At 37.6% G+C, this 25,292-nt stretch overlaps 1 protein-coding gene, 2 long non-coding RNA genes and 3 pseudogenes across 3 annotated transcripts in view; 3 read left to right on the top strand and 3 right to left on the bottom strand.

Moving 5' to 3' along the window:
- The window catches only part of LOC145217803 (uncharacterized), a 186,833-nt gene that overhangs the window by 68,221 nt on the left and 93,320 nt on the right, over nucleotides 1-25,292 (top strand). The gene's annotated exons all lie outside the window — the stretch shown is intronic.
- Nucleotides 1,430-2,158, top strand: LOC145219191 (uncharacterized). The gene is made up of 3 exons (XR_013857879.1): nucleotides 1,430-1,477; nucleotides 1,536-1,615; nucleotides 1,672-2,158. It is a non-coding gene; the product is annotated as an uncharacterized LOC145219191 (long non-coding RNA).
- LOC145218046 (uncharacterized) lies at nucleotides 5,951-6,623 on the top strand (annotated as a pseudogene).
- On the bottom strand, nucleotides 7,749-8,829 carry LOC145218043 (uncharacterized; annotated as a pseudogene).
- On the bottom strand, nucleotides 9,136-9,974 carry LOC145218027 (uncharacterized; annotated as a pseudogene).
- On the bottom strand, nucleotides 15,496-19,316 carry LOC145218391 (uncharacterized). Its single transcript, XM_080085793.1, has 3 exons — nucleotides 17,507-19,316; nucleotides 17,252-17,381; nucleotides 15,496-17,191 (listed from the first exon to the last, which is right to left on the bottom strand). The coding sequence occupies exons 1-3, from the start codon at nucleotides 17,772-17,774 to the stop codon at nucleotides 16,876-16,878; spliced, it is 714 nt and encodes a 237-aa protein (XP_079941919.1). The 5' UTR covers nucleotides 17,775-19,316; the 3' UTR covers nucleotides 15,496-16,875.

Here is a 25,292-nt window from a genome sequence, read left to right as displayed (position 1 = left end):
TAAAACTTTATGCTTGGCTGGGGTTGTTGAACTTCTAGCTTGCAAGCCAACTGTTGCGTCATAGATAACATTGAGATGCAGCTAATCCATCACATAGCTCTTTGTTATGCAAATCAAAGAGAATAGAACCATACTAAATGATTTTTTAGCATGTTTTTTAAATCACTCCTTTACATTTTGCGCACGACTTGATAAAAGTTGCAGTCAAAAGTTGCACGAAAAATAGAAAAAAGTTACAACATAAAATTCTTACAAACAGCTTATAACATCTTACTACATAAATTCGGAGTATCTAGGAAGCTGCCGGAAGCTGTAAAAAAAAGTTGCAAAAACTTGCCCTACTTATAACAATCAAAATGATAACTTATTACGTTTCACCCAATCCGTATTGACATTTCCACAGCCCTTCAAATGCGCTTCATACGAAGTTAGAATCAACAGTCTTGCCGTTGCTAGATCAATGGAAACAGCTGATAACATTTTAGGGTGACGAGATCTTTAACTACCAAATATGTTGATTTGGGAACTACCTAACTACCAATTGAAACTATTACCAGACGCACTTTTGCTACGATTTGCATGATCTGTTAGGTTCTTTAATAGCTAAGGAACGAGCAACAATAAACGTTGGAAAAGCAAGAAAGGAAACACTAAAACTACAAGCATCGCAAAACCCGCAAAAAATAAGCTATATTGCGCCTTATCAAAGATCGTCGCGGGCCGGATAAAATGACCTCGCGGGCCGTAGTTTGGTGACCCCTGCTGTAAGCGAATACAATACTGTTAAAAAAGCGAAGGAATAGTAAAACAGTAAAAACAATCAAATACTAAAACAAGCTACCAGTATAACATCCAGAGTGAACGCCGAGCTATATACTATCGGACTGTCAAGTCTGCTGCAGGTGTGTTGCAGAACAGAAAAAGACAAGAGAGTTATTGGGTTGAGGGGAATGCGTGGAAAACAAATTCAACGAACACGCGGTAGTATCATGCGCTGGATGTTTATGTTGGCGTTAATCAACGCCAACCACTTTGCTTCGGTCATATCTAAATTTTGTAGCACAGGTTGTTCTGCAAAAGTGACCGAAAAACATTGTGCGATGTTTGTTTTTTTAACGAGCGCAGACATATGCTTCTGTTCTTAATGGCGAAAAGCGCGGCTTTGTCGTCCTGGTGCTGTGTGATGGAAAATCTTTTCCATGCTGCACGATGACTACGCCACCTTGTTGCAAACGTATTTTTTTGTTTGGCCAACGTATCTGTCGCCACAAAGCGTGCTTGTCGCAATGTAAATACCGTGGCTGTTGCAATCCAAGCATTGCCTTAACGTATAAATTTCTGTTTCCGTCTTTATCTCCTTCACAACGCTTATCATCGACGTGCTGTTTTTGTAGTTCCGCAAAGAGCACAGTGTCCGCATGGCTTTGAAATACCAGGTTCTCTTGTGGTGGCGTTCGATGCAAGTTGCCTGTAATTAGTAAGTATTCTGCCTAACGTTGGGGGTCGTTTGTAGGTGACCATTGCGTTCGGTGTAGGTGACCACAGTCCAGCCTACCAACCGATAAAACACCCAATACAACAAGATGCACACAACTGTGGCATTTTTGTCTTGAAGGTAAAGCTCAATAACATAAAAATCCGTTGTTACAGAAAGCATGTGTTCTGTTTCAGATTGCTGAATGCTTGTTTAATGCTCCAAAGTTGGACTCCACCATTTCATTTCAAGTGTACTTTCCAAGTACTAAAAGGGCACTGCAAAAGAGCAGAAAACAATTTTAATTATTCAGGTAATCACTTTTGAATTACGCTTTAATAAATGCTTAAAACTTGACAGCTGCCTGATAATCCTAAGTGTATTTTTTATATTGTACAAACATAAGGGTAAAATAATATACACAAGTACAATGTAATGAGGTTTAACGTTGAAATTAGTCATGAACTACACTTCATTAGCCCAGTCCCCTTTTGGTTTCAAGGTTAGGGGACCCACGCGTTGTACATGCATTCTAGGGTCAGATTATGGCTCTATATGTTTGGCTAAATGTGTCAGTCCAGCCACATTCAAGGGGGTTTCCACCTTTATGCTCATTTCAATTTTTATTCAGATAATTTAGCTAATCTATGCAGCCAGTGCGGAAAAGGTTCACAAATTGGAAAATGGGTAACTATTCTCTCTACCCAATATGCTAATTTACGAAACTTGTAATAAGTGTATACCACTTTTTTAGTTTTTTTTTTAGTACCATGCAAGATGTATGGGAATTCCAGAAAGTTTCGCTACATCCGTATTTTGGCCATGTCCTATTTGTATTTAACAGCTTTTTAATTGTTCATTTTCTTTTCTTATTACCTGTGAAATAAATGACAAGAAGACATTAGTAAAGATAGTTTTATTTTGTGCGCGTGCAAAGGGATTGCCAAAAAGGAACTAAGCTTGCTAAACCCTGGGGGAGGGGGTTAATGTTCAGCTGTATGTTCATAAAAATTGCAAGTGTTTTTGCTTCTGTTGTCAAGTTTCCATCTTGCAGTAAGACTGATCCTTGCACTAAACTTCTGTGTCTCTAAGCTCTGAACGGAATTTACCAAGTTTACCAGTTCAAACCTTGATAAACATCATGTTTTTGCATGTTTCTTGTGTTGACAAAATAACTGTTAGTTAAAAATTAGCGGTCCAGCGTAAAAAACGTCAAACTGGATTGACCTGTCACAAAATGTAAAACTTTTTCCCCTGCCGTTCAACCACAAACCAAAACCCGACTAAATAGTACAGGAATTCCTGTAGCAAATTTTTTTACCAAGTGGAGCTGTAATCATGTTGAACACGTTACCAAACCCAAAACTTGACTAAATAACACAGAAATAACAGCAAAAGTAATTTTACCACGTGTGGAGCTGTAATTCTTGGTCGAACTTAGCAATAGTCCGTATATCCAGTGATGTTCAACATGTTCACCGGCAAAAGCTAATTGTTACACACCAAACAAAATGGTTTAAAAATCCAGGATGCACCTTGTTGGGTTCGACCAAAAGCTGAAGAATATCGTTGGGGTTCGGCCGTGATAAAAAGGTTAAGAACTACTGCTTTACACTCTATGTCAGTAAATTTTCGAATAAATAAGTAGCGAGTTGTTAAAGACCAATTGTTTATTGTGTATGTTGTCTTGGTCTTTCCTGAGGCTTTAATATAAAGGCCTGCTAATCAAAATTTTGGGCTCAAACGGGCTTCTTAAAAACGATTCGGGTTCGGCCCGGGTTTCGGGCTTGTACTTTCGCCGGTTTACAACTTTCTACTACACACGAATCTGTACTGTAGTCCTCAATTTTACGACAGGTCCTTATTTTGCAGTTTCGCGCTATTTGTGCGACTCAATTTCAGAAAAAAAACTTATGGAGGTATGCGGTAAGTCCAAGGTACAAAAGCCGTTGCATAGGGCAACTAGGGCCATGCGCTGTTGTTTGAGCCGATTTGCAAGCGGAAACCGACAAGATTGCGCCCGTTTGTTGCTTTAAAAAATTGCCCGAATGGGAAGCGGGCCAATTTGTATCGATGCTCGACGAGGGATCGCCCGAAACGCATATTTCGCCGTGTTTGCACTTCAATTTTGACAACCTAATAACTAGTAGCTTCAAACGGTGAAATCCCGGTCTTAAAATAAAGCATTAAAACGCGACATTGAGCAGACAATCGGCACGAAAAATATTGTTTAATACGCGTAGACCAGAAAATGACACATAAAACGATAGAAAAGGTATCAAAAACATAAAAACAAACGAAAGCAAAATCTAATCAATGCCAAGCGCACGGCCATGCTGCCATGTGCGGCGATGCGCAAAATCTATTTCTTTGCTTGTTAGCGAACAATATTTGCAACAAGCACGCAGACGAAAACAAGAAGTACTGTAACGGGTGGTTTAATGGCGGTGAAACTGAACACGGGTCGGCCTCTCGTTCCCTGCGATGGGCAAGCAAATTGTTGTTACGGTTTTATTGGATTAAAACAAAGTTAATCAAAACTGTTTGTGCTGCTGCTGATGGCTGTGCATGTTGGCAAATGATTTCACTGTATACAACAAAACTTACAACAACGTCACTTACTTTTTTTTTTGCTTTGCTGGTGTCATGGGTTGCAATTTTATGGACCTCACTTTCCTCAGGTGGACAGTCGACCTGTTTTTCTTCTTCCTCAGGTGGACACTTGACCTGTTTTTCTTCTTCCTCAGGCGGACACTCGACCGTTTTTTTTCTTCCACAAGTGGACAGTCAACCTGTTTTTCTTCATCGATTGTGGCATGGACCTTACTCTCCTCAGGTGGACACTCGACCTGTTTTTCTTCTTCCACAGGTGGACAGTCAACCTGTTTTTCTTCATCGATTGTGGCATGGACCTTACTCTCCTCAGGTGGACAGTCGACCTGTTTCTCTTCTTCCTCAGGTGGACAGTCGACCTGTTTCTCTTCTTCCTCAGGTGGACAGTCGCCCTGTTTTTCATCTTCCTCAGGTGGACAGTCGACCTGTCCTTCTTATTCCCCAAGTGGACAGTCAACCTATTTTTCTTCATCGATTATGACATGGACCTTATTCTCCTCAGGTGGATTGTCGATTGTCTTTTTCGTCTTTTTTGTAGCAAAGTTTTTACTGTCCTTGATTGAGCCGAAATCGTTTGTGTTCATTTTCTATTTCCCTTTTGGTTGAGAGGGGGCTTTTAGGTTTAAGCGTTTTGCCTGAATTTTTTGTCTGAGAGCTCTCATTGATGGCGTTTGAGTGCTGGCATTTTCCATTACGGGCTTTGCCGCAGAATTAAAATAATCCCAATTTCCCACCTTAAAGGTCAGACAATCAATAGGTTTTGATGGAAAGATTTTTGCTGCTAAATGCACTTCTTTAACCTGATTTCTCGCCAAGTGGGGTGGTTGACAAGGCGAAATCTGATTTGCCAAAAAATCACAAAGACACTGGTTTGATTTATTTACTTGACCATGTTTTCCAAATGCAGGTTAAGGGGTTGTTAAAAAAGCCAAACACTTTCTCTCTGCTTCATCTGTTGCACACAATTGTGATTTACTTTTGCCCCTTTTCTGAACTAAAACCTTCATTACCCCTTTTTTAGCGGATATTTTTTCAACACCTTGACATCATCGCTAACTATCGATTTCCTTTTCACTTTTTCAACCTTGCTCGCATCTTGTTCTTGGTTTAATGCTTGCCCTTTGTCAGAGCCCAGTACCACACAAACTGTCGAGAAAAAAAAGCACGTTCCTTTTGCATATTATGCGACCAGGATACGTTTTACAGCTTTGAAGGTCGGCCGCTGGGTCCCCTGCCCTTTAAAATGAGCTCCCAAAACGGCCAAATACCAAAAAATATCATTTCCACTGGCGTCCCCTATAACAGAGGTATTCTACTATAATGCCAAAACTTTCGTAAAAATCCGATTAAGGGACTGTTTTCGTGTAATATTATCTGCCCTACGTCAACCGTCGTCCGCTGGCGGTAACTAAAGTGCTAGTAAGCATAAGACCCAGCAGGCATCGCGCCGTCGAAATGAGGTTCGGACCAGATGTCGTTTCCACTAAGATTTTTTGGTCGAAAATGCAACAAAATTTAGGAATTTTGACGTCTAACAACGACGTCAGTTTTTCGACTTTTACTGACGTTCAAATCGCGTCTATTACCGACGTCATTTTACATACATTCCAAGGTCGAAAATGCAACAAAATTTAAGAATTTCGACGTCTAACAACGACGTCAGTTTTTCGACTTTTACTGAAGTTGAAATCGCGTCTATTACCGACGTCTTTTTGCAATACATGTTAAGGTCCTATTTGAATAAGGGGATAAGGTCTCATGTGGATTGCCTAAGTACTAAAATTTAGCTCAATAAAATTTTGTAAAATCTGCTCCGCTACTGGTTCAACATTCAACTGATTCAAGCTAAACACAATTACCGCCATGACTATCAAGGAACTTCAAGCTCGAATGAAACAAGTAATGGAATCTTTAAGTCAAGTTAAAAAAACCCAAGCTAATTTGATTGAACAATCTAACTCAAATCATTCTGCTAAAACATCTTCCAGTGCTGATCCAAAAATACCAGATGAGAAGCTTGCTGCTGTAGGCAAAAAGATTGATGAAATACAATTGATGGTTAAAAAGCTGGATAAGCAACTTACAAATACTGAGGAAAAATTAGATGATTTGGAACAATATGGCCGCAGAAATTGTCTGCTCTTGCACGGCTGCAAAGATGTGCCCAAAGGAAGTTTCTGGCAACTGGAACCCTACATTCTAAATATCCTAAACACGAAGTTTAAACTTCCTTTAAAAGTGGAGAAATGTGACATTGACATTGCTCACATTCTCCCTTCGAAAAAAGGTACACCACTGATAATAAAATTTGTGAGAAGATCGGTCCGTCAGGAGATCTTTAGCAACAAAAGGCAGCTGGCTGGAACGGGACTGGAGGTGACTGAAATCCCTCACTCGAAGGAGATTAGAACTGGTGCGAAAAGCTAGAGAGAAATGTGGAGACCGGTCAACTTGGACTATAAATGGCAACATCTATGTCTCATACAATAACAAGAAACAGGTGATCAAATGCTTAGATGACATAACACGCCCGTAATTTATTACGGGTAGTTATTATGTCTGTATATATACTGTTCATTTATTATAGTAGCTAATCAAACCATTTAATTTATTCCATTCAAGTAGCAGTGCTTAAAACTGCATACCTAATGTATTTGAGCTGAATGTTCACCTAAGCTTTACAGAGACTACAATGGAAATTGATCAATCATCTTGCAAAAGCAATCCAAAATTATAAGTGAAAAATGAAAAGATCTGTCCAATAATCTTTGTAAAGATAACAATGAATTATTGTTTAATGTTGACTCTGATGAGGTACTTTTTTGTATGGATAACAATGTTTACATTACACCTACTGAAATACTCTCGCAAATTACTGGTAACCAATCCAACCTTTTACTGCTGTAAGTGTTAACATACGTTCACTAAATAATCCAAATAACTTTGCTAAGCTCCAATGAAGGCGGTGGTATTGGCTTTTATGTAAATGTATTTACAGTCCAGTCAATCGGAAGGATTTGAGTGTAATGATTGAAAATGTTTTTGAATCTTTGTTTATTGACGTTCATATAGGCGCACAAGTGACAACTTTTGGCACTGTATACCGTTAACCAGGACAGGATCAAAACAGTTTTGAATGTTTTTTTTAATATCTAAATGTAAACATTTTAAAAATTAAAGAATCATAAGGTGGACACATATATAATGGGTGACTTTGACTTAAACCGTTTGGACATAACAAATCAACAAGTTACAACATTTACTGATCTAATGTTTGATAGCCATTTTCTGCCTTTAATTAACAAACCAACCAAGGTAACTGAGGTTTCTGCAACAGTATTGGATCATATTTGGACCAATGTAGTAAACATGCACATAAGCACCTACATTCTGCTAGATGATGTCTCTGATCACTTGCCCGTAATATTCTGCGCAAATTATGGACAGAGTTCAAAGTAGAATAACGGGGTATTCTAGAATAGTTGATGCGAATCTAGAATATCGAATCAAAGTCTTATATAAATTTTGGCTGTAAACTGAAAAAAACAAAACCAGACCTGTTTGTCTGTGTCACATGAGAAAAGACGTGTTTTATTAAAAAAACATTAATGTAATACAAACAATAAACAAAACATGAAAAAAATACACAATATATGATAGTTTAAAAGTCCAGTAAAAATTTGTTGCAGTGCAGGACATTTAACTCCTAAGTGTTTTCTAGTGAGCCGAGACCTTAATTTGCTCGATGTCAGGCCAGCACTTGAAAAAGACCGTTCTGATGATGCAGAAGTGGCAGGAATAGCCAGATACTTTGCAGCAATGCTGCTTAAACTTGGCATGCCATTTTTGTTTGCTTGCCACCATTTCAACACATCTGTTGGGTCAGTGCCGGATTAAGGGTCTGCTGGCCTGTAGGCAATTTTATAAGTGGCCCGAAAATCCTGGTTGCCAACAAAAAAATCAGAATTATCAGTGTTGCCAAATCATTGTCGCAAAGATTGTTGTTGTTTAAGTGGCCTGGATTTTTTACTGGTTAATCCGGCACTGTGTTGGGTCTTAAGATGTTTTTGAAGAAGCATATCTTGCCACATCATTGTTGTCTGTGTCGTAGTTAGATTCATCACTACTTGAGTTGGTAGTTTCCATCCCAAGTGCAATTAAACCTGCCATTTGGTCAGTTTGAGGTGTGGCTTTTGTTGTGGAGGTTGAAGGTTGCACTGTTTCCACGGAACACAACACCTCAGATTCGATCGAAGCCTTCACCTCAAGTGTTTGTTTGGTTTTAGTAAAAAAACAACAACAAAAGAAATGATGTTAGTACCTGCACTGCATAACTCCTTTTAAAAAAAATCTTTTTTAAGCTGGATGTAACCAGGTGGCCTTCTGATGTACAGCAATGCTGTCTGTTTGGAACAAGAAGGAGAACCGCTGTTTAATTGAGGTGCAAATGCAATCCTTCAATGCGTAGATTGTCCTAGAATCCTCTTCCGTTGGGTTTAACTTTTCACATAACCCTTTAAAATTTGGGATGGCACTTGCGATTGACACATACTTGTCACCCTCAATGAAATCGGTTGCCATCTGCAGAAAATATTGTTAAACTTTTGGCTTGTTCCTGGAAAACAATGATAAAAACTATTAACTTAATTGGTTTCAAAACCTCAGTTAATGATTGAACCAAGATCCAATGCTGGTCACGCAGTTCCAGGTGACTGGACATGTTGAGGGGGATCACTGACTGATCATTCAGGACCTTGCAAGTTGCACAATCTTTACAGCATCATGTAAGTGGAATTCCACCGAGTTGCCACATCCATAACAAGCTCGCGTGGATTGTCTCCTTGTATGGCTTGCAGCGCTTGACTGGACTTAGATGACTTTTTAAAATGTTGCACCAAATGCCTTGCAGCCCCTGTAAAAGTAGTAGTGTTTGTAAAAGTATTTTGATTGCAAAATGATCAAAGTGTTGTGTATTACCTATAACTGATTTAACTTGAGGAATATTAAAGCCTTCCTTTAAACACAGTTGCAGTGTGTGGGCCGCACATCTAATGTGTTCTAAGTCCAGTCAAGCGCTGAGCATTGCAAGCTGCAACAATATTCGCTCCATTGTCAGTGACAATTCCAACTATTTGAAATGGTGACACTTCAAATCCTGACAAAATTTCTTCAATCCACAAAACAATATTTTGAGCTGTGTGTGCTTCATTGACTTCCTTTGTGTTTACAAGATTTGTGGCAATTACAAGATTCTCAGAATTGTCATCAATGTAATAGGCAGTGACACCAAGGAACGATATCATTTTTAAGTTATTCCAACGGCCGGCAGTAAGGGAAATGTATTTTGAGGTCCGCAGCATATTTTTCATCTGAACAGTGTTCACAAACATTTCACTAATTCGCCTTGTAAAGGTAGCACGACTTGGCATGTCGTACCCATGTGCCAACTCCTTTATTAAAATTTAAAAATGCTTTCTCTCCACAAGATTTATTGGCCTTAAATCACCAACAATAACAGTTGTTATTAACTTGGTGATTTTATTGCCCTCACTAGGAGTGACTTTGTGGTGGGCAAACTGAGATAACTTGGTTTGTCTGCTGGTAGATGGTTGTTGCATTGCACCAGACTTCCCACTTCTAAACAGTATAGATAATAATTGCTACCTTGCAAAAAAAAGTGTTCAAGTAACTAAACATACCTTGAAGACTTGGTTTTGTCCATCAAAGTTGGAACAAGCAGTGGGTGTTTAATTTTCAAATGTTTTATTAAACTTACTGTGCTTCTGCAATACACCAGTTAAATTTTGCAGTGTTTACACACTACATGATTATTCTTGTCAGGTGATGAAAAATGTTCCCAATCGTCAGATGTTTTTGCACGAGGCATAGCTACTTTCTTTTTTGTCTTATCTTCAAACTGTCTCAAAGCTTCTGATTGCTGCCTCACTGATGATTGGAAAAAAGAGGAAAAGCAATTGACCGCCGACAATCGATAAACGCACAAGCGTAATCACTTAACCGTAACAAACAAATGTTCCTCCAAACCACACAAATTGTCTTTGATGCCTCTGTCATAATTACATCTTGTCATACAATGTCCAAAAATACAGTAACAAGTTGCCACAGGTCGAGATGGCTGTTTTCCAAAGATGACCATTTTTTCCGGATGGAAACAATTTGCCGACATGTCTGTCAAAAAAAAGCAACAAATCAAAAACAACATCACTTTTAAAACTATTGCCTCCACAATATGTATGAGTAATAAAGCATCAATTTCAACTCAAAAAAACAATCAGACAACTGCAAAATAAAAAAGCAATGCGACAAAGAAACTTACATGTGCAGAACAGCGCCACCCTGGCTGACGCCCAACCATTTTCTTCCACACTAAAACGACACTTTGTGCAAATTTGCTGCCGAGACAGCAATCCATGCGTTCTTAAAGAGCCCCGGCACCGGAAAATTATTTTTTAATATGTTGTTTGTCGTATTTTTATAAACACGATTTCAGATTTAAAACCACAAAAATCGAAGTTACTAGTCAAATATTTACGTTTTAAATCTAAAAACACTGACACCTTGCGGATATTTTGTCACTGAGCTCAAACGCCATGTGACGTCACCTCGTACCAACTTGGTTTGGAGCTTGTTTGCAGTCGGTGGTTGTTAAGGTTCTGCGACGCCAATTACGTTAGTCAGTTTAGGTATTTTGGTGTTTAAATGTTTTCATTTTTATACTCAAGTGTGCAAAAATGCCTGCAGCGTGTTCTTTGTCTGGTTGCAATTCAAGAGGAAATCAAAAGGCCAGCAATTTGACACTTTTTCGCTTTCCAAATATAAAGCGATTGCGGTCAGCTTGGATTAAATTTGTTAACGTGAAAAAAAGGGACCAACGAAATACACTGTTCTTTGTAGCCTACATTCCACAGATGAATGTTTCACAAATAAAATGCAGCAGACAGGAGTATGGCAAAAATTCTGGTGTTAAAGCCAAATGCCATTCCATGTATTCATTAGAACAGTCTTCTTCAGCAAGAAATGGCATTAAGAGCAGTTGTAAGAAAAGTAGCATAAGGTATGCTTTAATTAATTGTTTTCTGACATAATCTCATTTAACATGATAGTCTTTAATATTACCATTATGTCATACTAATTTAGTTTATTGTCATGCCATTTACTTGGTAATAACAAAAAAGTGTGGTTATGAAAAAAGGTGTGATAATATCAATATATTTTCATTTGGGAACCACCCAATCTAAGCTATGAACCAAAATACATTGTGTGTAAAGGAAAACTTCTTAACAAACAGCAATGATATGGAAAAAGAAGGATTCTTGGGATGCATTGAAAACATCACAAGCAAAGGATTGTTTATTAAAGCCTTTGTGACTGACAGGCATCCACAAATCATTAAATACATTAGTGAAGAATCGTCAGAAACAAAACATTATGTTTGGCATGTAGCTACAAGTATGATAGAAATAAAAGATGAGCATACACCAGTATATTTGTGTTTATGGTTTTCAATTCAGAAATCCAAAAGAAACTGACAGCACTTTCTAACAAAGCCTATTGCAAAGAGTTGGGACCTTGGGTGAAAAGCATATGCAACCACATGTATTGTTGTGCAGCAACATCACAAGGGAATTCACAACTTATAGTTGACAAGTGGCTGTCAGTCCGGCAACGTAACTCTGAAGTCTTCCCCAGCACCATTCAACAAATTTTAGTAGGCAGTATACCTGTAACGCATAGAGGTTGCTAGTTGCATGTTAGTAGTTAGTACAGTAAAACTTACGCGTGACGGGTGTTAATTACCCTCATCATGATTTCCCAATTGACGTTTAAATCGATAACATGCTGCTTCTAATACATGTTGAGACATATAGATTCAAATCCAGGATATGCTTTAAAACAAAGCAGATTCGACTCAGAATATTCGTTGAACTTGGCTAACTAGCAATTTCATGGCAGCAAACGCATGATTTTCTCTCCTTATCACATAGTTAGTACATAAACACCTACAATAATTCTGTTACGTGGAAAATACCTTTTGTCAACAACAAAACACCTACCTTTTTAAGCAAACAGTTGTTATTTATTGCTTAACTGTCAACTAAGTATCTACGTTAATTTTATCAGTTGTAAACAATAGAAAAATGTGCGCATCAAAGCTAAAACAAGCAATAAAAACAACAGCTGACCAACGCCATTGTTAGAAGTTGGTACGAGGTGACGTAACAATCGCTGCTACATATCAAACCAAGATGTCGCTCGAGAGCTCGTTGTTTGATTGAATAAAATGTAGAAAAAGTCACATCGCCGCTGCCGGGGCCCTTTAAGAAACTGATACATTTACTAATATCCTGCAAAATTCCCATCTCCGCAAGTTTTCCTACGCCGAGACAGCAAACCATGCGTTCTTAAGAAACAGAGGAATTTACTCCAACTCTGCAAAATTCCCATCTCCGTAAGTTTCCTCACATTTATTTCATTGACCTCTATTATACAAAATAATTCAGTTAAAGTTCATCAACAAAATGAATAAAGAACTCGTAACGTGTTTCATTGTTGGTGTTTTTCTTCACTAGAAGAACCGGTGTGTTGTGGCCAATTTCGAAGCCAGTTAACAACACACTCGACGTGTTGACTACGACTGCAGTTTCACGACACACCTAGTATGTTGATTACACTACCTCATAGAACACGATTGCTGTCTAGAGCTACACAGCGCAATATGCCAAATACTGTGTAATTTTTATCCACACACACAAATCTTGTAGAATGACCCTCCTCCATCTTCGTAAAGAATTATGCTGGGATACTGTTGGCTTTTTTCCAAGATGGTTCTGTTAAGAATTTAGCCAATTATGCAACCTGTTTCGACAAACATACAAATTGTAATAACCTATTTTGCTGTAAGAGTCACATGGAAACAGAGTATTTTAGAATTATATGTCGTTTTAATAAAATTTTCTACCTTTGCCAAGAGAAAATGCTCTTGCTCTGAGCTTTTGAGCCACTTCTTTCTCTGCGTATTTTAGCAGAGCTAGCATTTGTTTGCCAGATGTTTCCTCATCTGGTTCATTAATTGCTTCATTTGTTCTTATAAGGCTGCAAAACAACATATGTTGAAAAAGTTGCTAGGTAATAAAAAAAAACATATGTAAAATTGTATTTACATGTTGAACATTTCTTCCTGCTTTTCTTGGCTATATTGTTCTAAATCTAAAATGGTGGGGGATAAAAGAAAGCTCCAAATGCAATAAGGTGTTCGATGTGGAGTCATGTTGTCCTTTTGTGAATTCGAACACTTTGGCTAATATCTTTCTTTAGACGAGCCTAGACAAAAAATATGGTTTACTTATCCTGTAAGGTACTAAAAATTTAAACATGTTCAAACACAAACATGTCGATGCAATGCCCCTGGGTGGATAAAAGGATCTTCCAACTGAGGAAACACTTTAATTTGGTGTAGGCACAGTTTGTCGTATTCGTTCGACAAATCATGCTTCACGGTTCTCGTCTTAACTTCGAACGGACCACTGGAATCCTGTTGTTTTCCACAGCTTCCAATATCTCTTTTGAGAACGGTAGATATGGAATATGCGTTGGCAAGCTTCCATCTTTATTTTGAGTGAACACAGTCATATTTTCAATGTTTCTTGAGCATGATGGCTGTGTCTGCATTCCACAACTTGCCTATGTGGATGTTTTATTCTATGTAATTTTTTAATATTGGCAACAACTATTGCAATAACAAAGTCAACTTACTTGACTGAACTCCATGATGGCTTTCATTACCTTCAAGCACTTTCCGATCGGCCTGTAACATTTCGCAATATAAACTGTCTAAAGAACCGTGAGAATAGGAAGATAACTTATTGATGCCAAGTTTTTCCAAGGTCTATTCTGTGACCTCACCAATTGTATCATCATCAATTCCTTCTTCTGAAAACACAGTAACCCAGAGAAATGCATTATGTGTAGTTGAAAAAGGTCTTTATGAGTACAAAACTACAAACAAACTTGGCATGACAATAGTGGTTGATTTCGAAGTTGTTTCGTGTAGAAAGTTACAGTTAACACAGTAAAGAGCTTTAGCGGCATGTCTGTTGCGGTTGAATCCTTTCAAATGTTACAGTGTATTTTTTTCATAAAGTTGTGAATCTGTTTATATGTACCAAAAGCAAAATTTTAAAACAACCGCTATCACCACCACACACGAATGTTTGTCGAAAGTAATCTGCAGCAGCAACAACAACACAGCATATGCCAACCCGTTATTCAAGACGTATAAAGTGAACCGGTCTTGCTGACATCCATCGACGTCGCCGACATCCCAGACTGCTTTAATCCGCTGGAAACATCACGGGTTACGGCATTTCTGGAACTCGTCCTCCAGCCCATTAAAACATGCGCTACACAATCACACTCGTTAATGTCAAGAGATTGATAGCTTTCAAGCACCGGCTGTTCAGCTTCTGAACGGGTAACGGTGTTTTTTTCGTTGATTTAAATTTCTCTTTCGTAGATTAGAGCCTTCTTTAGCAAACGAAACAGAGTTACGGTCAAATAATAATTTTGATTATTTATCAACCGTCAAAGGAAGTTGTCAATGACATCGCACTATTTTTTAAAAATTTGAAGTGCAAACAAAACACTAAGGTGTTTTAAGAACTTGTAATTTTATTGGGATTTGGTCAAACATGAGATCAAAATTGGAAAAGAAAACAAAGTGGGTCACATATTTTATTGTATGTCAATGCTGAGAAGCTTGTTGCTGCATATTTTCTGCAGGTCTTACAATCCTAGTTAGTTCTCAGTTTAACACACGCAGCAGTCATATCTAGGCTGAGACGATCCCTGGCACTTGATTTTATGAAATTCACGTTTAAAAACAAGGATTCGCACGAATATGTAAAACTGAACAGCGTCAACAAAGTTACAACCAATCGTTTCAAGTTGTACGTTTAAATAAACATATCTGTTGCCTAACAATTGACTCAACTATCTGTATATTAAGACAATAGGCAATCTGGCACAGGGCTAAAAGTTAACTGTTGTGTTACGTTTTATTCTTGGAAATCTAATAACCCAACCTATGGTAATAAGTGTAAATTTTTGAAACTACAAGTTGGTCACTGGAATTCACTTCGTTACCCGCGGGTCCGTGGTTCGCCATCTCTGCCCTAGGTGATGATGATTTAAAGAGACCCCCTCTATCCATCCAAGACAGAAAGTAATGGTGAACTGGTAAAGAGGGTGAACTATGTGCTTCAATGCAAATGAACGAAAGTGCTGTTTTTTTACCTTATTTCTTACACTCCAATGTATGTGCAGCGAATGCAAAGCTGACTCCGGTTAATAACTGAGCATAGCACAGGCCTAAGTATCTACTTCACGAGTTTTATTTCAAGCAACATAACAAACAGACGAACACAGATAACTTACTTATACTATTTCAGCGGACATCAAGTTCACGATCGACGCATACGTTGGCGAATAAAGACAGAATATAGTATTCGCACTTTGACCAGAATTTTAACGGTTGAAAGATAGAATGAATTTCAATGTTTCTGGCGTGGTATTTATACATGGAAAATTCTTGATTAAAAAACTGAAAAAGTACTGAATCAAGATTAAAATCGATGACGGGGATTTGAAATCAATGTACCAAAGTTATTACGCTTGATTGATTCAAGGTTAATAGGGTCGTCCAAAAAGGGAAAAATATAAATTACAAAAAAGCAATCTCGAGAAAAGAACAGATGGTCGCTGATTAATCTCGGAAGACCACGTGATTTGAACACGTGATTGATACATATGAAACTGCTCCTGTTTTTTTGACCGACGTTTTGTTTTGCCATTTTTTCTGTGATGATGTTTCTCCATAGAAGACGTGTACGCTGCTTCAATAGCCCCCAACAGAATGAAATATAAAAAAGCTCTAAATGGTCTGTGCTGAATTTGTACATTAACAAATACTATTAAGGGTGAATCATTTAAGTGTACTAAATCATGAAATATTTAGTAATTTTCATACAAGTCAAAAATTCATTGAAGCCATGAGCAAATAGATTCCGGAATTTCATTACTTTAAACAAATGATTAAACAATGGAATAAACTGTGCGGTAGCTTATCTACCAGTAAATTCTTTTAACCTGAGTTATGTAGCCTAATTATTTGAATCGTCAACACTGGAACTTAGGACTGTGTGGCTCTATTAACCTTCATCTTTTGTTGGTGCTATTTAAAATGTTTTAATTTCAGTTATTGCTTAATATATTCTCATTCTTCCATGTATTACTTTTAATGTTCCAATTCATGATTTCAATTAATACAATTTAATTACCACCTGCTGTAGATGTATTGGTAAAATCCTAAATCTTGAACTGTGCCTCCGCTTGCTAAAACTAAACTCATTCTCTGAGTTTGTGGCTTTTGTCATATTGCAAAAGAGGTTCTTTTTTGCGCACTGGTAAAGATAAAAGTAAGAAGTAAATACTTCCGACTCAAAATCAGCAGACACGAAAAAATGAGGCATATATTAGGACTATGCAGGTATTGTCCGTCTTAGCATACAAAATATAATAGACACTAAAATCATTTGTAGTGATAAATCTTGAGTCGCCGGCTTGCTCGTCGTCTTTGAAAGCCTGGTTCAGTGGATCCAGTGTGGTGCACCTTCGCCGTGAAACGGGCGTTGTAGCATTTTGAGCTGCTGACGATCGGGTGAATCGACCAGGTTGCGAAAGGTCGTGTTAATTTTGCAACAAACCGCGTTTTAATGAATGGTTTGAAGTACGACTGAGGGGCAAACACCGATCGGGTTTTGAAGTTGAGCCAAGCGCCGTCCTTTTAAACCTCTTCCGCCATCTCTCTGACCGCGTGGCGATGAGACATAGTTCGTCACGATCGCAAGTCGCCCAGTAGACGACCTGTACCGATTGTAGCCGTCCTCGGTCAGCATGGGAAACACCAGGATGTGCAGTCTCTTAAAACTGGTGGGCGCAGAATAAGCAAAGCTGTTGTGTTTAGAAAGATCACCTGTGCCTTGGAGCTCAAGGTAGCAGCACAGCGCAGACGTGGTGTTGTAGCAACTGTGGGAAAGATAGCAAGCGTTATCATACTATATATTTCCGCTGCTAGTATTGAGTTACATCCACTGGCGTCTCGAATCCCGGCGAAAATCGAACCAGCTAACGGTCTCTTTGGGGGTGTTGGTAATATCTGCGAGGATAGGTCGTTTGGTTGACGTTTCCATGTTGCTTGCTTCTGGTGTGCGTTTGTCTGAAAAGAAATCAGATAGTGTGCATATTTTGTCGACGTCGTTGCGCTTTTATTTTGCAAAATTGCAAAATGAATTAGTGTTGTAAAGAATAAAAGACAGATTTAAAGAACGCTTGTACACTTACCTTCTGGGTCATATGATTTCAGTCTATTTTTAATTGCTTCCTTCATGTTTTCATCAAACTGGATTTTTGTTTCTTTCCATTGTTTTTTGGACATGTCGATTTTTGTCTCTGTCATGATTTCTATGTTGTCAGTACGACTAAATTCCTGTTTATGTTCTTTTTCGTACTTCTCGAGATTATCGTTGATTTCTTTTAAGATCTCCCCCCACTCGCAATCCTTCTTAATTCGCTTTGCCACTTCATCAGTTTCGGCCACACTGGTCACCATTATGAAACTGCGCTGAATTGACTCAACTACTCCAAGGCGTTTTTCAATTGCCTTTTTTACGCTTGTTACAATTGCCTCGCTGTTTAGGAGTTTGTATTCAGCATATACCGCATCAGCTCAAACAACAGCAAGAGTTCCGAATGTTGCTGCCGAAGCTGGTGGGCCGGTAAGTTTAAATTTTAACACTTCAATCTTACGTTGTAGTTTGCAGACCAATATCGGGAATGATTCTTTTTTTCGATGTTTGAAAACAAGTGGTTAATACTTTGCGCTTAAGGCAATTAGTATGTCATTTCACATTAGTTTGAGTAAGTTAAAAACACAGCATTATACAAACTAGTACTGCAATGTGTGTGTTTTTTGTAATTTTGTCATAAACCTACCTTGCCGTTTCTTTCATGTGTTTTCTTGCTGCTTCTACACGATCTCTGCTGGATCTCTCAAATTGTCAAATTTTCCTGCAACAGCATCTGTATGACCCTCTGCAGCTGCAATTGCCTGCTTTACCCCTTTCGGTGCTTTGCTCACAGCGGTAGTTATTAATTTTCTGGCATCCGTCACTGTGATCGGTTTTGAGAAAAGCGTAGCAGTTTTTTTTTTGAAATGCTATTCAATGTGGAGCATGGCATTTTATATCCTGTTTCTGCATCGGAATAGGCCGGAATAACAGTCTTCAGGCTTGGGTGATTTTTTAAGATAGGCCCATACATGCTGTGATTTTACTGATGTTAAAACTATATATCCATAGCGTTTTTTTTTTCTTTCTGTTCTTCTACAAACACTGAAAGGTATCCTTTTGATGTGGTTTGACCAGGGGCGGCTCGTGCGAGGGGGCTGCGGAGCTGCAGCACCCCCAGTATTTTTACTTGACATTCCTATTCCAAGTTGTTATACAAAACAACCTTTACATAGTTTTTATGTTTGATCAGTGTGTACTAAGAATAACTTTTATGGCACTAATCGGCATTTTATTAAAATAAAATTAATAAAAATTTTGTATTATTTAAAAATTAAAATAATAATAATAAGTTATCTATGGCGGAGCTGCAGCTCCAGTTTCGTGACGTTTTCAGTTGTGCGCATGCACACTTGGAAAAGCTACATGCCGGGCGAAATAGGCGAGAGGGGGCTGTGGCTCGCGCAGCCCCTCCCGTGACGTAGCGCTAGTTGTGTTGTCTGCTTCGCGTCAGTGAGCTCCAAAGCCAAACCCGTGTACTGTGTTTTTAAGTTCGACAGTGAGTGCAGTTAAATAATTATTTTGCTATCATTAAATTTATTGTTTGACTGTTAGTCGTGACTTTTTAAGATGACTGTAAGTGGGATTCAGTTTTTACAGTTATCATTGAATTGAATAAGTGTATCTAAGAAAAAGAAAAAAGGTCATCTAACACCTTTTAAAGTCACAATTAACCTTTATAATAAATAACTGAATTAAAAAGATTTATGAAAGTATGGGACAAAAAATCTGCTACTCAAATGTCATGCAGGAATAAGCAACAACAAGAAATACTCAGTTTTAGTTCCTAATGCTACCAAAGAAAAAATAAATTTGTGACTGTGAAGTTAAATGCCTCACTGAAATTCAGGCAATATCAAATGCAGAACAAACAACTGCAAGCAACAGGAATTTTGAAATGAAGACAAAAAAAGAGTGAAGACAATTTAAAGTGTGGATTTCTTAACACACCATGTGGACAGTATTTGCAACCAAGTGCAATCATGTGTATTGATATAATGGACATGTACTGTTTGTCTAAACAGTAGCTGCTAAATTGCTTCACAGAAGTGTTTCTTAAGAATGAACATTCTACAGACAAGATAGTAGTGACACCAAGCACATCCTATTGTTGACAAAGAAAAGCTAGTTACTCAAATGAAAATGTTTCTGTAGATCTGATGTTCATGATTACTTTGAAAATAATTAATCTAGAGATGATGTTTTGACAAGTTAAATTACTAGGATGAAAAATCCTTTTTGCTGTTTCCATAATTCCTTCAAAGGCAAAGCAATTCTTTTTAACACTGAAAAAGATGCCAATTTTTCTGGGGAACACCAATATTTCCAAAAGACTTGCACTTGCAGTGCTAGTACTAAATAGAAAAACAGTTTCTTAGTTATCATTTGGGATTAAGGAAGAAGCTATCAATTATCATACCCAAACTATAACTTCATGATTCATTTTGGTTGGAAAAAGGATGCACAATATTTAATAATATGGTTTAAATTTAAGTGAGAGTGTTGTAAATTTTAAAGCTTGAAGGCGTTTTGCACTTAAAAAAGAAATTATAAGCTATTTGGCAGCAAGCAGCAATTATAGCAGTTAAGAAACTAAAATACAATTAATAGTCTGTATACAAAAATTCAAGAAAGATGTTTAAATGAACAAGTTCTGAAACCAATGTAATGTGGTTGTTAAATTTGTTAGTTATGATACCAATAAAAAGCTGTATGGCTAGTTTTTTTTTGTCACAATAATCTGTGAAGTGTCATAGAATATGTTGAAAACGCTGACTGTGACTAAATTTACTTAAATAAAACATGACAATTTTTGTTGTCGAACTGAAATACTTCGACCTTTTTCGACTCATTTATATCTATTTTTTCTATTACTTTTTTTTCCATATTCCTGTTGTGTTTGACCGTATTTACAACCGCTTCGTTTCAAAGCTGTGCCACGTGTGCTTTTGTTTTTCACATTATTACTGAACGTTATTGTGTTTGGCCCGTCGCTGTGCAAGTAAACAAAATACACAAATGATGCCGTCTGCTGTTTACACTCGTGTACATTATTGCGTAACAAAAATTACGTCACAATAGAGTTGCTAATTAAGATTTGTATTACTTGTTTTTCTGCACAAAACAAATGGCTAGAAAACTAGAAATGTAGCTTTTCAATATATTGCCAACTTATATATGTTCAGTAGAGGCTAAAATTTGTGGGGGCAGCACCCCCACAAATTTTAGGCACGAGCCGCCACTGGGTTTGACTGGCCTCGAGTTCTTTCATTCTCATTCCGGTTACCACCGATGAACGGCAACCAACACTGCACACAATTCTTACAAAAATATCTCCACATAAAGCACCAATTGCACCTTTTTTTGAAAGTTTTCAAATAGTTGCGTGGAGCTTCAAAATCTCCTTGTTCGATTTTGCCACATAGGTTTTTATCACCTCACCAGGAAATTCGCAACCCCTGAGCCTGTGACGAGATTGTTGTTTGAAGTATTGTTCGCGCTTTTCCTTCTTTCGTTGCCTCTTCATCCATTCTTTTACATTTTTTTTCATTTGCATCAGCCGCGCAAATTTTAGGATTCTTCAAATCCATGAAATGTAAAATGTTAAGCAAAGTGGCTAGGTAAGCATATTTTGTGCTTTCTGAACCTTGTTTGGTGATTTGTTGGCTTAGACGTTCATAAATCAGTTCTGGCTTGTTGAAATCATCTATCTAGACCAGGGGTGTCCAACTCAAACTCGGTGGCGTGCCAATTTTTGCCCTATAATTTAGCGCCGTGCCAACGTCGGATAAACTATCTTTTTTATTTTTTTATACATTTTGTAAAGAACTAAACTTTATTTACATTTCAAAATTCAGCTCATTCAGTATTTCATGATTATCAAAAACTGCTTCTTTGCAAGCGTTTGTCTTCTGCCAGTCTTGAAAGGTTGGCCTTTAACGGTGTAGTAGCGATCCTCATTACTGCATCTAAGTGCCCGTCAGTTAGTTGGCTACGTATTTTTGATTTATTGAGTTTCATTACAGAAAATCCTTGTTCGCATCTGTATGTGCTTCCAAACTGAGTAATCCAGAAACGAGCATTTTTTAAAAGAACTGGATAGGTTTCTTCCTCCAACCGAGAGTAAAAACGAAGCAACGATTGTTCCTGGTAAACGTCTTTTAAAAGTTCGTTTGACTTGAGATCTAAAAGTTCCAGCTGAAGTTTTGCGTCTGTAATTTTATCTACTTTTAAACTAAATGGTCGTTGAAACAGTGAAAGACTTTCCTCTCGCTCATTTAAATCTTGAAAGCGCTTTGCAAAACTTTCACAAAGATGTGCGCAAATTTCAGAATATTTGAAAAAGTCGGGAACAAAATCAATTTTAGTTTTTGTAACAAATGAAGACATGCATTCAAATTGCATCATTTGTCCACTTGACAGTTGTAATTGAAAGAGATTTAATTTACTTTTGAAAGCCTTTACTTCGGTAAACATTTCAGAAAGCAGCAACTCCCGACCTTGAAGCTTAATGCACAATTTGTTCAAGTGTTGAGTTATATCAACTAAGAAAGTAAGGTCTAACAGCCAAGCATGATCTGAAAGAAGCATTAAAACATTTTTACCATTTTCGGTTAATAATGTTGGTCTTCTTTCCCTCAAAAAGATTCGTATTTCTTCTAAAAGAGCAACAAAGCGTTCCAACACCTTTCCTCGACTCAACCATCGTACTTCCGAGTGATAAATGAGATCTTTGTACTGTGCGTTTACCTCTTCAAGAAAGGATTGAAATTGCCGGTGTTTTAAACCTTTTGCTCGTATTTCGTTTACGCATTTTACTATAACTTCCATTACATGCGTCATTTTTAAAGACTTGGCACACAGAGCTTCTTGATGAATGAAACAATGTACTGTTAGAATGTCCTGCTCAAAATTTGATTCTCGCAAGTGCTGCTTAAGAAGTGCCACTGCACCATTTACTTTGCCCGTCATAGAAGGTGCACCATCTGTTGTGAAACCGACTAATTTTGAAAGCGGTAAGAAGGGAACTTTATTGTGGAGCAGTTGCAGCACTCCTTCTTTTACATCCAAACCACGTGTAGTGCCACGAAGAGAAACAAGCCCAAGAAGATCTTCGTGGATTGACAGGTTTTTTGTTACACCGCGGATAAATACTAATATTTGGGCAGTGTCAGTCATGTCAGTGCTTTCATCAAAAGCTATGGAAAAACATTGAAATTCACCAGTTTTCGAAGACAGTTGTGCTGTTAAATCTTCACCGATATCTTCTATTCTTCTTGCAATAGTGTTTCTCGAGAGACTTATGTCTTCAAAAAGGCGTTCCTTATCTGGAAGCATTACTTTTGCAACCTCCTGAATACAATCTCTAACAAATTCGCCATCTGTAAAAGGTCGTGCAGAACGAGCAATTTTTTCTGCAATGATATATGATGCAATTACTGATTTTTTACTTCGATCGACAACCTTTATGAAGGTATTTTGCTGTGCAGACAAAGAGCTTTTCAACTTTTTGACCAAGTCCTCCCTTGACTTTCCAACATATTTAACATATTTTTCTTCATGCACGGTTTGGTAATGTCTCTTTATGCTAAATTGCTTTGAAATAGAAACACTTTTTCTGCATATCAAACACAATGGTTTCTCCTGCTGTTGAACAAAAAGGTAGTCATACGTCCAAGAATCGTTAAACAGTCGTAGGGGTTCATTTACTTTTCTTTTGCTCATTTCTTCGACACAAAAACTACAAATGGTGCAAATTTCCGGTAAAACCAGGTCAACAAGCAAGTACACAGTCGATATCAACAACCCAACTGGCAACCGCAGTGCATGATACTTTGTAACATAAGTCAAATGTGAATGTCAGTGGTAATTGAAACAATAGAACAACAATCGCCTTTGTACCAATTCTTAGTTTTTGGCATGTGAGATTCTGCTAGTGCTTCAGACCTCGCGTGCCACTTTTTAATACGCCGCGTGCCACATTTGGCACGGGTGCCACGTGTTGGACACCCCTGATCTAGACAATGGACCGTGATCTGAATTTGTTTTTTGTACACGACTGCTTGTTTTGGTGTTGTCTTTTCTCTTTTTTTTTACCCTAATAGTGGAAATTGTTTTTTTCATACTGTTCTAAAAATGATTATAGTGACTTTTGTGACAGTTTGCTTTTGTTTTTTAAATCCAAGTAATCTTTCGATTGAATGCTTATGTCCTTCTGAACATGCTGTACATGGCTTTTAAAATTCCAAATTGGTCTTTTACACAAGGTACAGCAGTAGGGGAGATGCGGGACCATTGGGCATGAAGGACCTTTGGGCCATCATGCGTTTCTCTCAAACTGGTCGCTGTAGCGAGTTCTCAGTCATGCGTTAAAGTACTTGTGTTGCAATAGTTTTAAAGCTGTAACAACAAGGTCAGTCACTTACAGAAGAAACTGTGAGCATAACTAATTAGTATTTCTTAAGTTGATCTGTGTAACGTAGTTCAGTCAGATAAGTTCGTAATGGCGGCAATACAGGACCATTGAGCCAGTTGTTCACAGGACCTTTGGGCATGCCTTTGACTTTACACCTTAATAGCGTTAATACATGTGTTGTGTTTGTGGGTTTTAAGTATGAATTTTTGTGTTAGGCCTATGTATTTATTTTGCATATTAAACTGTCAAAAACCTTTACACAAATGAATTGTTATGTTAATAGAGTCTGATATTAGTGTAGAGAGCATGAAATCACGTTTTTGAAGAAATCTGAAATTAAACAAGGATATATTTTCCCTGATAATGAAGATGAGATGTGGCTTCTGTCGGCAATGAAGACATTTTATGCATTCTTTCAGACCCGAGGCCCGTTGCTAACACCAAGCGACTTTCAAGTGTTCTAAAATTTGACACTGACTTAAGCAGATGTGACTTGTGAACTGTGATTTCTTGTATTTGTGGGCTTATAAAGCTATTGATGCTGGTAGTATTTCTTTCTTTTGATTAATATTAGATTTCTTTTTCAATAAAATTGTTCTACTTTTAAACACATGCGTGGTTTAATGGTCCAGAATATCACATGAAAATACTGGCCCAGAGGTCCTTTATGCGAGGCTCAATGGTCCCCAAGGGTAGGGAGGACCTTTGAGCCATATTTTTTGTAATTTTTAAAACGGAATATCTTGCCAACGCATTTCCAAATAAGAAAGTTATGGCCTTGTGTAAGTGAAAAACTGAATTTTGGCCCAATGGTACCAAATCTCCCCTACCCCTCAAAGGTTGAGTATTCAGTTGTACCCATCTTTTTCTGGAGACTATCATAAAAAAATCTTCAGGTTCAACTTCAGGATGTTTCTTGCGATGGTGTGTGACATTTGTAAAATTTTCACCACAGATGTGACAGGTCCTTCGTTTTTTATTCTATTGCTTTATAATAAGGATAAGAAATATAACATACATGTATAACTTTCTAAAATTAAATTATTTCAACTTGTCTAAATACATAATACACTACTTCCATTTCCAATACAATAGGATTTTCTTCACACCTTTTCTTTTTTGTTTCTTTTCCCAAAGATGAAGCTGATGATGCATCAAATAGGTAAATCTTTTGTTGTTCAGGTTTTTTTGATGTAACAGCTATTTTGCTTCTGCAATTGCAAAGTTACAATGTCATGTGACATAATAAAAAGAAAAAAATATATTATACACGTATAACTAGAGTAGTAACTAATGCTATGCAAAAATTTAACGACAACATGTAAACAAAAATGCACAAGAGTTTTGTTTTGTAATCTAGACACCT

The sequence above is a fragment of the Phallusia mammillata genome, chromosome 3 (assembly GCF_965637545.1).
Source record: "Phallusia mammillata chromosome 3, kaPhaMamm4.hap1.1, whole genome shotgun sequence".
NCBI lineage: Eukaryota > Metazoa > Chordata > Ascidiacea > Phlebobranchia > Ascidiidae > Phallusia > Phallusia mammillata.
The sequence above is the reverse complement of the archived record's forward strand: the minus strand, read 5'-3'. Positions and strand labels throughout refer to the sequence as shown.

What these genes read in the sequence shown, in the direction of transcription:
- LOC145218391 (XM_080085793.1), bottom strand. Translation starts at nt 17,774, where the DNA reads ATGGTGACCAGTGTGGCCGAAACTGATGAAGTGGCAAAGCGAATTAAG. An exon ending in GAAATCATATGACCCAGAAG is followed by an intron (nt 17,382 to 17,506) that starts GTAAGTGTACAA and finishes ATTTCTTTTCAG; the next exon opens with ACAAACGCACACCAGAAGCA. An exon ending in GATTCGAGACGCCAGTGGAT is followed by an intron (nt 17,192 to 17,251) that starts GTAACTCAATAC and finishes TCTTTCCCACAG; the next exon opens with TTGCTACAACACCACGTCTG.